Source organism: Typopeltis vanoorti, chromosome 4, assembly GCF_054136105.1.
Source record: "Typopeltis vanoorti isolate ZY-2024b chromosome 4, IOZ_Tvanoo_1.0, whole genome shotgun sequence".
Lineage (NCBI taxonomy): Eukaryota > Metazoa > Arthropoda > Arachnida > Uropygi > Thelyphonidae > Typopeltis > Typopeltis vanoorti.
The window spans coordinates 108,245,111-108,258,453 of record NC_143552.1 but is presented as its reverse complement, the minus strand read 5'-3'; the positions used below and the strand labels follow the sequence as shown (position 1 = coordinate 108,258,453).

The 13,343-nt window shown below is 39.4% G+C and overlaps 1 protein-coding gene across 5 annotated transcripts in view; it reads right to left on the bottom strand.

The window, feature by feature from the left end:
- Window positions 1-13,343, bottom strand: part of LOC150107595 (solute carrier family 2, facilitated glucose transporter member 1-like) — a 274,124-nt gene that overhangs the window by 124,237 nt on the left and 136,544 nt on the right. For all 5 annotated transcript variants that reach the window (XM_090391411.1, XM_090391410.1, XM_090391412.1 and 2 more), the window contains 2 exons: window positions 8,374-8,472; window positions 178-463 (listed from right to left, as the gene is read on the bottom strand). In XM_090391411.1, coding sequence (XP_090247537.1) covers window positions 178-463; window positions 8,374-8,472 — 385 coding nt within the window. The remainder of the gene's footprint in view (window positions 1-177; window positions 464-8,373; window positions 8,473-13,343) is intronic.

Genomic DNA, 13,343 nt, shown 5'->3' with positions numbered 1-13,343 from the left:
TTATAGAGCATTAGTTTAAAAACTTAATTATATTTTTAAAAAACATTAAATTGAAATATGTACATTAGTTTTCATCTTAAGCAGTAAAATATTTTATCCATCCTTTAGTAGTAATTAATCCTATCAATCATCTTCCTATAAGTAATATTATCTCATTAACTGGTCTGAAATATTTACCTGAATTTACTCCAATAAAGAACCTTCCTAGAATGATCATTTCATAGGATTTTGCAAGCTTTGAGAAGCCCATTAAAACAGCAGCAATTAAAACTAAAACATTATTCCAAAGCAAACCACCTTTACGACCAAATTTTTCAGATACATATGCAGTTGCCAGAGCACCGAACATTCCTCCTATACAGAAAATTGATACCAAAATGGAAAAGATAAGTTTTACTGTACTACTTCCTGGATCTTCACCAAACCTTCCCATATATGTCTCATTGATAAATGCTTCCACAATCTATAATGAAAAAATTAATTTACAATGTATAAATGTTTCAGCTTACAAATTAAGTACAACAAAATGTAAAAAAATGCAAAAAATTGCAAAACAGGCAAATAAAGGTTCTGATATCATTAAATATTTTGCTAAACAGTTTTTGTGAATGGTTCTTGTTAATCTCACACTGCTATGATTATCTTTTTTGCTTATCTTTTGTCAACCACTTCAGCTACTTTACTGTGGTTAGAAATTCTGGCTGTTGCTAGTGAAAGCAAAGTGATTCTGAAAATAAATTATATGAAATGCTACACAGAGAGAGAGAGAGAGAGAGAGAGAGAGAAAGAGATTTAATGATATCAGAGATATTTGTAATAAAATAAATCCACCAGCCCTTCTACTCCACACATTTCTTGTTAATAAGAGAAAAAAAATAAACGAACGCCCAAACTTTAACTGATACTGCTAATGGCAGATTTGTAAAAGGGAAATAGATACACTAGGATATCAATGGACCTCACTAGGACATTTGACAAAATACTGCATGGAAGATTACTTTATAAACTTGAGCACTTGGGGATTAAAAAAAAAATCTTATGTGGAATGGACAAGATTATTATTATTATTTTCTTAATATGGAGTTAGAGACTTATTGAAGAACTCCTGCACCTGAATTTACCCACCCAATACATAGCATATTTCTCTTTGAACTCATTCACTGACAAAGTACTTATAACCAACTCTAACAAACCATTCTTCACTGCCCAAGCAAAAAAATGTAGTCCTCATGCCTGTCCTAACCACACGCTTGCACAATTTACAGGGATTAACCACTAGTTTTTCTCCTTTTTTTCATGTGAAATGTCATGTGCCATATGAAAAAAATTCTTCTAATTCTTATTCTATGAGTATGTGGCTACTTCTGCAATATGCCTTGTGGATTTTAACTCCCTGTCCACAATTACTATTCCTAGCCACTATCAATTTGCACAGTCCAGTTCCAGCAATTTACTACTATTATTACTACTACATGGCTTGTGGTATCTTCATCCAACAGTGTACAACCTTACACAATGCTACATTAAACTGGAAGCCATTATCCTTTTACCCTTATGCCATTCTATTTACACAACCTTTAGGATCTCTATATTATTTTTAACTATGCTTTACCCAATTTTACATCATCAGCAAACAATTTGATATTTCCTGTTAAATTATTATTATCATCATCATCATCATCAGATCTCCATGGAATCAAGAATCATCACTGGAAGCCATACACCACTCACCAGCTGTCATTCTCTTAAATTCATTCACTACTTCAACAGACAACCTGTTCCATTTACTCACTGCTCTGTGAGAGAAAAACTGGCTCTTACCTCTTTAAATTACCCAGCAGTAATAACATGTCATTTTTGTTTATTTTCTGTGTTATATTTTGGAGTTGGTTATAGAAGTCCAAACTTTCTTCTTTTCTTCCCTCCTCATGAACATATAATCCGAGAATTGTGAGATATTATTATTATTATACAGGCACCTCCATGGAGTCCGAAGACTCATCACTGGAGACCCAATCTATCCACACAATCTATCGTACCTCTACTTAAATTCATTAACAGACAAAGCACTCACAACTGACTCTGGCAACCCATTCCACTCATTCACAACTCTCTAAGCAAAAATTCTAGTCCTCACACCCCTAATATCCACAACTTTATTCAACTTCCAGGGATGACCCCCTTGATCTGGTCCCTCTAGCCAAGTGCTGAAACATTTCCCCTGCATCCATCCTATAAAACCTTTTAAGCAACTTAAATGTTTCTATTCATTTTTTTTTCATTTTAGAATCCTTTCCTTTAGTGTTACATGGTGATCAGCATTCATTTTAGATCAATTATGGAATCTACAACTGCGTTATAAATAACTATTTTAATTACCCGATGTTTCGACCTTCAGATTAAGGTAATCAAAAAATGTTTCTATCATATCCCCTTTTTTCTCCTATCAAACCAACTTCTGCAATCCATACCTTCAATTTATCCTCATAGGGAACATTCCACAGGCCATTCACCATCTTGGTCACTTGCCTCTAAATAATCCTCTCCACTGCTTCTTCATCCCCAAGAAGCCGGGGGGGGGGGGGGAGAGACTTGAGCACAGTAATCCAGAAGTGGACGTATCAAGGCCTTATTAAGAGGAATAACAACTTCCTTATCTCTACTTGTTAATGTGTTCTTCAATAGACAGGTAATCTTATGGGTTACTTCAGCAACCTTATCAATATGTCCTATAAACTTTAACTCTCTGTCTACCACTTCCACTAAATTGATAGCTTCATCTATTTCCTGGAGTGCAGTGCCATCAATGTCATACACAGCTTGTCATCTATTTATTCCAAAATGCATAATTTTACATTTCTTGACATTAAACTGATACCCATTAACTTTTGCCCATACTGACGGCCTATTTAAATCTTCTTGCAAGCTCTCCACATCGCCTTGATTAACTATTACTCTACCTAATTTTGCATCATCAGCAAACAACTGAATATTTCCTTTTAGGTTATTTCCTATATCATTTATTATTATTATTATAATTATTTGACACCTCCAAGGAGTCCAAAGAGTCATCGAGGGAGGACACCTGCTCTACAACTGTCTCCACCACTCATTCACTATTATCCACCAAATGACACAAATTAGAGGAGAAGAAAGTGATTTTTAATCGGTGAATAGTCCATTTTTCCCCCCGTTTTTCTACGTTTTTGAGTGCTAAATTGTTTCTCTGAATACGAGTGTACTTCAGTGGTTGTTTTTTGGAAGTTAGTTCTGTCGCGATATAATATATTTTGGTTACCGTTGGAATCGAATGCATAACGGTGGAAGACAAAACGAAGCTAAGTTTTCATTACTGTATTTAGTTATATTTCATTTTATTTAGTGTACTTAAATGTTTTGTTTTGCTTGTAATTGTTTGTACTTTTTTTCTCATTTATTTAACGGAATTTATTAATTGAATAATTAACGATTGCGCTACTCGGCAGTAAGGAATGATGACGGATTCAGCTGCAGTTGCAAGTGGCATATCGCCAAGTCCTCCACCATTTAAGAACTCTATTATAAGCAATATCATAAGGGACTTTGTGGCATGCAGTACTTGCGGCATGTATGCGTCTTGGGAATTAGATATGTGGCTTGTGAAAGAGAGCGGAGAGTGTATGTGCGCAAAATGCAGGCAGTGGGAGGAAATAAGTGCATTCGAATTATCAATATCCGACCTTGTTGCTCCAGGAACGGGGAATGAATGTAGGAAGACAAGTAGTGTGATAGGAGAGAATGAAAAAAATATATATATTAATGAGAAAATAATAGTTGATAGTGTGGAAGTCGTGAGTGACTGTGAAAGTTTAGGAGATGGTTTTGTTTGGGAAAGTGAATTTAGATTAAGAGTGACTGACCTGCAGAGGGAGATAGATGAGTTGAAAGAGGAGGTGGAATGTCTTGTGAATGAGAGCAGAAGTATGAAAGATAAGATTAGGAGAATGGAAGAGATAAATGCAAGCCAAATCAGAGTGGAGGAGAGAGAGAGAAATTTGGGAGTGTTAGAAGAGGAGGGAAAGTAAACAGAAGAGAGGGAATGAGTGAGAGGTATGTGGGTGCTAGAAGAGGAGAGAATGGAAACAGTAGAAGAGAGGGAATGAGAAAGAGATATGGGAATGCTGGCAGACGAGAGAATGGAAACAGTAGGAGAGATGGAATGAGAGGGAGGTATGGGAATGCTAGAAGACGAGAGGGTGGAAACAGTAGAAAAGATGGAATGAGAGAGGGATATGGAAGTGCAAGAAGTGGAGAAAATAGAAACAGTAGGAGAGAAGGAATGAGAGAGAGATGTACAGGAGTGCTAGAAGAGGGGAGAATGAAAACAGTAGGAGAGAGAGAGAGGTATGGGAATGCTACAAGAGAGAATAGCAGTAGAGGAGAGGGAATGAGAGAGACCTATGGGAATGAAAGAAGAGGAGAGAATGGAAACAATAGTAGAGAGAGAGAGAGAGAATGGTAAGAGGTATAATGTATGGCAACTCAATGATCCGTGGTGTTCAAGATAGGATGCATGAGGAGTGTTTGCCAGGAGGAACAATGGGAAGGGTGGCAATTAAGAGAGGTGAAAGGGTGAATGAGATGATTGCGATGGTAGGAACAAATGACTTGAGTGGTAATGTAAGTCAGGTAGCGACAGATATGAGATTTTTGCTTGAGGCTGTACAGAAGTAGACAGAGAGAGGAAAAATAGTGTGTGTGTTGCCTAGGTATGATAATGATGAGCTGAGCAGAAGAGCAGTGATATTGAATGGCATAATGTGTGATAAGAGAGGACTGGTATATGTGGATGCTTGGAGTGCGTTTGAGGAAAGAGAGGAATTGTATGCGAGAGACCGCTTACATTTGAATGAGGAAGGACGTAGGCATCTGGAGAGATTGCTGTTCTGAACGAGTCAGTGTGTCCCAGAGAGGATGATAGCAGCGGTGGCTTCTTGTGGGAATGGATACTTGGGAGAAGGGAGACAATGTCAGGTAACACTAAGCCCAGTGGAGTCTAGAAGGGATAATGCTAGGTATAGAAACAATGGCATTTAAATGCTTTATACTAATGCCAGGAGTATCCGGAATAAGGGAGAGGAATTGGTGGCGCCGATAGCATCAGCCTGGCCAAAAATTATTGGGATCACTGAGACGTGGTTGACAGAAGGGGATATAATAACAGGAATAGAAGTCGCTGGGTATAGCATTTTTCGTCAGGATAGGAGGGGAAAGCATGGTGGTGGGGTACTGCTTATGATAAGTGATGACCTATGTCCTCTAAGAGTGGAGGCTTTGGAAGGAAGTGAGACAAATGATTTTGAGAGTGTATGGTGTGAGGTAGAGGTAGGCAAGACAGGATATTTAGTGGGGTGTTGCTACAGACCCAGGAGCACAGAGGATGGGGACCAGGAGATGTTTAGACAGCTAAGTTTGGCAAGTGCAAGAAAAATAATTGTTATGGGAGATTTTAACTTTAACAGTAGCATAAATTGGAGAGAGGAAGATGCATGTAGCAATAGGGGAATGGAATTTCTAGAATTCTTGAGAGACAAATGTCTTACGCAGCATCTAATAGAGGGAACAAGAGGTTCAAGAGTTTTGGATTTGGTTATAGCATCAGAAGAGTTGATAATAACTCAGATGACATATCTCCCACCAGTTGGAGAGAGTGACCATATGGTTTTGACTTGGAAAATGAATAGACATGCAGGAGTATCAAAGAGACGGGAACTTATGTGGAATTATAAAGCAGGTGATTATAATAGTCTTAGACGTCAGCTTTGGGAAGTTTCATGGAGGGAGGAATTGGAAGGCCGGGATATCATTAGTGTGTGGGAAATTATGAAAGAATATTTGTTAGCAGCAATGGTAAGTTGTATACCACGAGTGCAGAAGAGGACACAATTTGGAGTAAAGTGGATGACAAACAATATTAAGCAGGAATTTCATGTGAAAAAGAGGCTATGGAAGAGATATAAGGAGACAGGTGAAGAGAGGATGAATGAATATAAGACACAGGCCAGAAGAGTGACTAATGTGGTATGGAAAGCGAAACTGGAATATGAGAGGAGATTGGCCCTAAGATTCAAAATCCTAAGGAATATTTTAGCTATGTGGCCAGTAGGAGGAGAAATGACTGTGGAAGAATGATATTGTGGTATAAAAATGGGAAGAGTGACTGATGCAGAGGACACTGTGGAATTGTTCAATGAACACTTTATTGGAGTATTTCATCTTAGAGGCGTCAGTTTTAATGGTAGAGGGATAGGGCTGGTTCGAGGTTTAGAGGTACAGGAGGAGAGTGTGTTTCAGATACTGAGTACTCTGGATGTCAGTAAAGCTGTGGAACTGGATGGTATTTCACCACGAGTTTTGAGAGAATGTGCCAGGGAATTGACAGTGCCTTTAACCTGGCTTTTCAATGAAAGTCTGGCTTTGGCAAAGGTGCCCAGGGAATGGAAGGAAGGCAAGATAGTGCCATTGCATAAGGGTGGTAACAGAATGGAAGTGTCTTATTATAGGCCAGTCTGCGTGTCATCAGTAGTTGTTAAGATCTTGGAGAAAGTAGTGAGGGACCGTATACAACATTGGGCAGATGAGGGTAATGTTATCTGTGAGAGTCAACATGGATTTGTGAAAGAGCGCTTTTGTTTTATCAATATGCTAGCCTTTTATAATAAAGTTACAAGAACATTAAATGAGGGAAAGGCATATATTGCAATTTTCTTAGACTTAGCAAAGGCATTTGACAGGGTGCCACATGATAAGCTGATATTTAAGTTGCAGCACATGGATGTCACATTGGTCAACTGGATTCAGGTTTGGCGTATGGTGGAGCAGTTTCAAGGAGGCAGAGGGTTACAAGTGGGATCCCACAAGGCTCAGTACTAGGACCTATATTGTTTTACTTTTATATCAATGACATTGGCAGTGGATTGCAAGGGGATATTCAGTTGTTTGCAGATGATGCAAAGCTGGGAAGGATTATTAGTAATAGTGCAGATGTGGTAGCCCTGCAAGAGGATTTGAATAAGCTAGATAGATGGCAAATGAATGGGGGTGTCAGTTAATTTTAATGCAGCAAAATGTAAGGTTTTGAGGTTTGGGAAACATCGATGGGATGCTGCATACTCTATGGGAGGAGTTATACTGGAGGAAGTAAGGGAGACAAGAGATCTGGGGTTGATGACTGATAGAAACCTGAAGTTTAGGGGACATATTGCAAAGGTGGTGAAGGTAACACAGAGGATTGCTGCAATTATGAGAAGGACACTGACCTGCAGAGATAAGAGGGTTATCATTCCGTTGTATAAGTCTCTGATCAGACCACACTTGGACTATTGTTCTCAGATTTGGTCCCCACAATTTGAAGGGGATAAATTAACTATGGAAAGGATACAAAGACAGATGACAAAGATGGTTTCAGGACTGTACAATTTTGGTTATGAGGATCGGCTGAGGAGATGTGGACTGCTGAGTTGGGTGGATAGAAGAAGGAGGAGAGGTGATATGATTGAGACTTTTAAACTGTTGAGAGGTGGTTACAGGGTTGACACTGGGGAGTTCTTTCGCTTGGTTGAACAGCGGGAAGGAGTGATGACAAGAGGCCAGCCCTGGAAGTTAAGAAAGGAAACTGTGAGCAAGAGGATGAGGAGTGGTTTCTTTGCATGGAGGGTCGTTGAACTGTGGAATTCGTTGCCTGATGGGGTGGTGAGAGTGAGAACGGTCAATTAGGGGGGGCCCTCCCCTCGATGAGTCTTGACAGACTTTATGTTCTTAGGAAGGACCTCCCACGATCAGTCTTTTGACTCCATGGAGGCCTGAATAATAATAATAATTAAACTTAATATCCTTTATTAAGTTTCAACCTGAGTTGTAATATTTATTCATTCCAGTATTTATAGTTATTGATATTGTCTTTAAGGGATCTGTTAATCATGAATGATATTCCTGCTCTTGCTCTCTAGTCCTCTTGTACTCCACTATAGATATGTTGGCAGTTTCTTTGTTTCCCTGAAACAAAGAAACTGCACTTGGGAGGGGGGGGGTTAGAAGTACGAGAGAAAGAGAGTAGAAGAAATCAGTCTACATTTTTTATAATATACCAAGTGCATACTGTAGGATATAATATCAGGTCTAGCTCAAGTATCTCAGGTTTGCCATGCCTACTTAGCAGTTTGAGCTCCTCAACTCATTCATCTAGACAAAACATCTGAAAAAGGAGCCACATTCCATAATTTATAAGACAATATGCAAATAAGCTTATATAATGACACAATGGGGAGATTACTGAAAAATTACCAGAATATCATTTAAAAGCAATTACTTATATAAGTTATAAAAATCACCCACCTCTTGTGGAGCATTGACAACTCCTGTATTGTAGCCATGCTGGAAGGATGAACCTAATGCAGCAGCTCCTATTGCAAATACCAAGTGAGATGTTAATCCCTGAAAGAGATTAAATAATTCAACAGTAAATACTAGTTAGAGAGCCTGTAAAATGCATATAGTTAAACATATTTTATTGCAGTACTTCAGATACCATTAGATACATCTATATAAATAATAACTCCATTTATTATTATTATTATTATTATATGGCAGTGGTGTTCAACCTTTTTTACTACGCGAGCTATTTTTCTATAAAAAGTTATTCAGCGATCTAACTCTCTTATATTTAAGTTATTCGGCGATCTAACTCTCTTATATTTAAGTTAATCGGCGATCTACTCTCTTATATAGATCACGTTCCCCCAACCTGATATCTGATTATGCAGAAATAAACAACTAAAAAAAATGCATAACTAAATACTTTATTCGTGTATTCAAAAATGTATTTATCACTTTTAATTATTTTAATACAAAAAAAAAATTATTGGAATAAAATATTTATTTCTCTATTTTGGAAAACCAAAGTTAGAAAAAACAACAGATTGATTACAAACTCACAAGTTACAGGAAAGGCTGGTTGATTAAAAAAAAAAAAAAAAAGTTAATGTGAAATTTGGCATTGTTTGGACCTTGCAATATTTTCATAGTCAGAGTTGATATGATGAAGAAGTGGCCAATCGCAGACAATCATCCAAATGATCATTTGTAATTTGGTTTCTTAACTGATTTTTATGACGGTCATATTTGAAAAAGCGGATTCTAACAAGTATGTCGATCCGAAACAGGACAGAATTTTTTGCGCAATATCGGTTAATATTGGGAATTTTTCATGTGCATACTTCTAAATGACTTCATTGTTTGAAAGCCAAATGGCTATTTTTCTGGCAACCTTAATAATAATGAAGGAGATATAAATCTTTTGATGTTTGACTGCCAGTAAGCGAAACTCTAAGAACTCAGACTAAGATCTATGAGTTTCATACCAAAAAACTATCGACAAATCCAAGTGTAAATAACCACTTGGTAGTGCAACACCAAGGCAACTCGAATCAAAGGTGGAGCAAGCTCCCTCACTATCCTTGATATTGTCTCATAATGTAAAAACACAGCCCCTATGGGATGTAATACTGTAATTACATGAGGAGAGGTCACTACCCAGACCGGTTTCAACCTTTTTTGAGGTCTCATCAGTGAGTAGGTAGACCTGGAAGATAACAAGGTTTAAGTGAAAAGAACTTACATACCTTCACTATACGAATGCCATAAAGGTGTGCCTGTATATTATAACATAGACTGAAAGCCAAATGGCTAATTTTCTGGCAACCTTAATAATAATGAAGGAGATATAAATCTTTTGATGTTTAACTGCCAGTTAAATATTATATGCCAGTTAAACTCATCTAAGACCTGCCACAGTAGGCGACTACAGACTCCTCACAAAAACCATGGATGAGTCAAATATTAAATATCATACTTACTCACTGAAGTCGGAGAAAAACCTAAAAGTTGTACTCAGGGGAGTAACAGAAAACATCTGCACAGATGAAATTACTGAAGACCTCTGCCTCCACGATCTCCCACCTGTCAAGGTTAGCAGTTAGTAGAATGCTATGGGCTGACAAGAGTCCAATGCCCCTAGTACTCGTTGAGATACCCAACACACACAAGTACATATACAACTTAACAACGATCTGTGGTCTGAAAATCACAACAGAACCACTATTTTTCCAGCACTAAGAAAAAGAGCCTTGTCAGGCCAGTGCTACAGATGTCAGAAGTACAGATACGCACAGAAACTCTGCAGAGCAGACTACAAATGCTTCAGATGTGGGCAAAACTACCCCACAGCAACCTGCTCAAAACCCAGGACCTCACCAGACAAATGCGCGAACTGCGGGGGCCCCCACCCGGCAAACTACAGAGGCTGCAGTCACTACCCTAAGAATAAAACAGACAACTAAAGGAAACAGATCTCTCAACCCTGCCCACAGGCACCAGAATTGACAGCTCCCCAGTTGCCTGACACTCAACAAAAGACAACAAAATACCAGCTCTCACAAATGGAAAATACCAACAGTCTGGAAAGCCACCGTCGAAGCAGGACATACGCCGAAGTAGCCCGCTCATCCAAAGATATCCAGCAGGACCAAATTCTTCCAAACATGACAACAGTCATCACAGCCTCATTGGCAAACATGCTTCAAGACTTCAGTAAGTCAAACCCTTCACCAAACTCCACAAAAAGATTTCTAAAAGAAACTCAAACCATATTATCAATGCTTGTTAATGGATAAAACTAGATTACTCCCAGACTCGCTACAGATCGCCGCTTGGGACGCTAATGGCCTAAAAAACAAGACACTGGAGCTTCAAGAATTCTCTCACGGATACAACCCTGATGTCATCCTAATTAATGAAACTCATCTAAGACCTGCAGACAATCCAAAACTGAGAGGCTACACACTATATAGAAATGACCGACTGGACTACAGAGGTGGTGGTACAGCCATATTTATCAGGAACTGCATCAGGCACAATGGAATACTCACCCCCCCCCCCCAACCTCCAACCTAGAACTCACCGGTGTCGAAGTCCACACAAATTCAACTAGAAGATTTAAAATCTATGCCGCCTACAACTCCCCTGCTAAGACCCTGCTATTTTCTGACTTGGATGCTGTACTAGGCACAAATGAATCCATCATCGTCGCTGGGGACTTAAACTCCAAACATCCCTCCTGGAACAGCAGAACCACAAATAAAAATGGCCGTATCCTCTTCAGCTACACAGTATTAAACAACGCTGCCGTAACAGGACCCACTGAACCAACCCACCACGGCCCAGCTGGCACAGCCAACATCCTAGACATCGCCATTCTACACAACAAAAAATTCCAGCACAACATTCAAGCTCTGAACGAATTATCATCAGACCACAACCCAATCCTACTTCACTTAGAGAACAAAGACCAGTCACCCCCCCCCCCCCAAACCTCCATAATCTGGGAGAAACTTAGGAAAGTGCTACCAGAACACATTGGTCCGGTTCCCCATATAAAAGCCAAGGAAGAAATAGACACGGCAATAAAGAACCTCACCAATCAAATCAATAAAGCCATAACAGCAGCCACAGTATCCACGATTACCCACAAACAAAATTGTCTCCTGGAAGAAATCATGGACTTAATAAGGGAAAAAAAAACAGACAAAGAAAAAGATATCACAACACTCGTGCTCCCCAGGACAAAACAGCCCTCAACAGATTAAACAAATCGGTCCGAGAAGCTCTCTAGAACCACAGGAACCAACAATGGGACAACAAGCTCACCTCCATCTCCACAGCAGATCATTCTATATTGAAATTCCTAAACAACCTCAGGAACAAGCACAAATCCCTCCCCCCTCTACAAGCAAAACAGCACCTTGCATACACAGATGCTGACAAAGCTGAAGCCATAGCAAGAAACCTAGAGAAACAATGCACTCCTGCGTATGAGAACCTAAACATCAGCCATGTATACAAGATCCATCGTAAAGTCAGGTTCACAGTAAATCGTCCCGATGTCAATCCAAGTCCTATAATGCCTACCTCACCTACCGAAATAATCGGCATCATCAACCATCTCAAGATAAAAAAGCCCCAGGCCCTGACGGCAACACTAACCAAGTCATCAAGGCACTACCATGCAAAGCCATAGCACATCTGGCAAACTTCATAAACTCCATCCTCAAATGGCAGCACTTCCCCCAGTCATGGAAAATAGCTGACATCATCCCAATTCACAAACCAGGCAAAGACCCACACCTACCTGAAAATTACCGACCCATCAGCCTGCTATCCAATTTAGGGAAAATAGCTGAGAAAATCATCCTCATGAGACTCCAAGATCATGTCAATCAACTAAATATCATTCCAGAAGAACAATTTGGCTTCCATCAAAATCACAACACCACCCATCAAATCCATAGACTGGTAGAATACATCACCACAGGATTTAATTGGAATCAACACACTGGAGCCGTCTTCCTAGACATCTCAAAGGCCTTCGATAAGATCTGGCACCAAGGCCTCCTCTACAAACTTATCATCGCTAACCTTCCACTAAACATGATACACCTGATCAAATGGAAAATTTGATCAGGTGTATTATTATTATTATTAATCAAGACCTCATGGAGTCAAAGACTCATCTAGGAGGTCCTTTTATCTCACACACATCTCATCATACCGGGTCTTAAACACATTTAAACTCCTTGCAGACACCACACTCTCAGGCAAGGCATTCCAATCATTCACAACTCTGCACGAAAAAAACCTGCCTCTCACTCCCCTACTCACACCCTCTTTATACAGTTTCCAGGGATGACCTCTGGTTCTCCCCTGATCTCCCACTATTCGCTGTAGAACTTCTCCACCATTGATCCTATAGCAACCCCTTACCAACTTGTAGGTCTCTATCATATCTCCCCTCTTCCTTCTCTCCACTAGTCTCTGCAAATTACATCTTTTCAATCTTTCCTCATACTCGACATTCCAGAGGTCAGAAAACTACCTTAGTCAGTCGCCTTTGGACCCTTTCCAACATCTCTTCATCCTTCTGAAAACCAGGTGACCAAATCTGGGCACAATAGTCCATGTGTGGCCTAATCAAAGCCTTATACAATGGAACAAGAATCTCCCTACTTCTACACGTCAGTGTCCTCCTCATCATTCCCAGAAGTCTTTGTGTTGTCTTCACAATTTTGGCGATGTGACCCCTAAATTTTAGATCCTTATCCACTATCACTCCCAGATCTCTTATTTCCTCTACTTCCAACAATATATTCTCACCAAGCATAAATTCTGCATCCCATCTTTGTTTTCCAAATTTTAAAACCTTACATTTTGCAACATTGAACTCACATCCCCATTTGCTTGCCCAATCACTC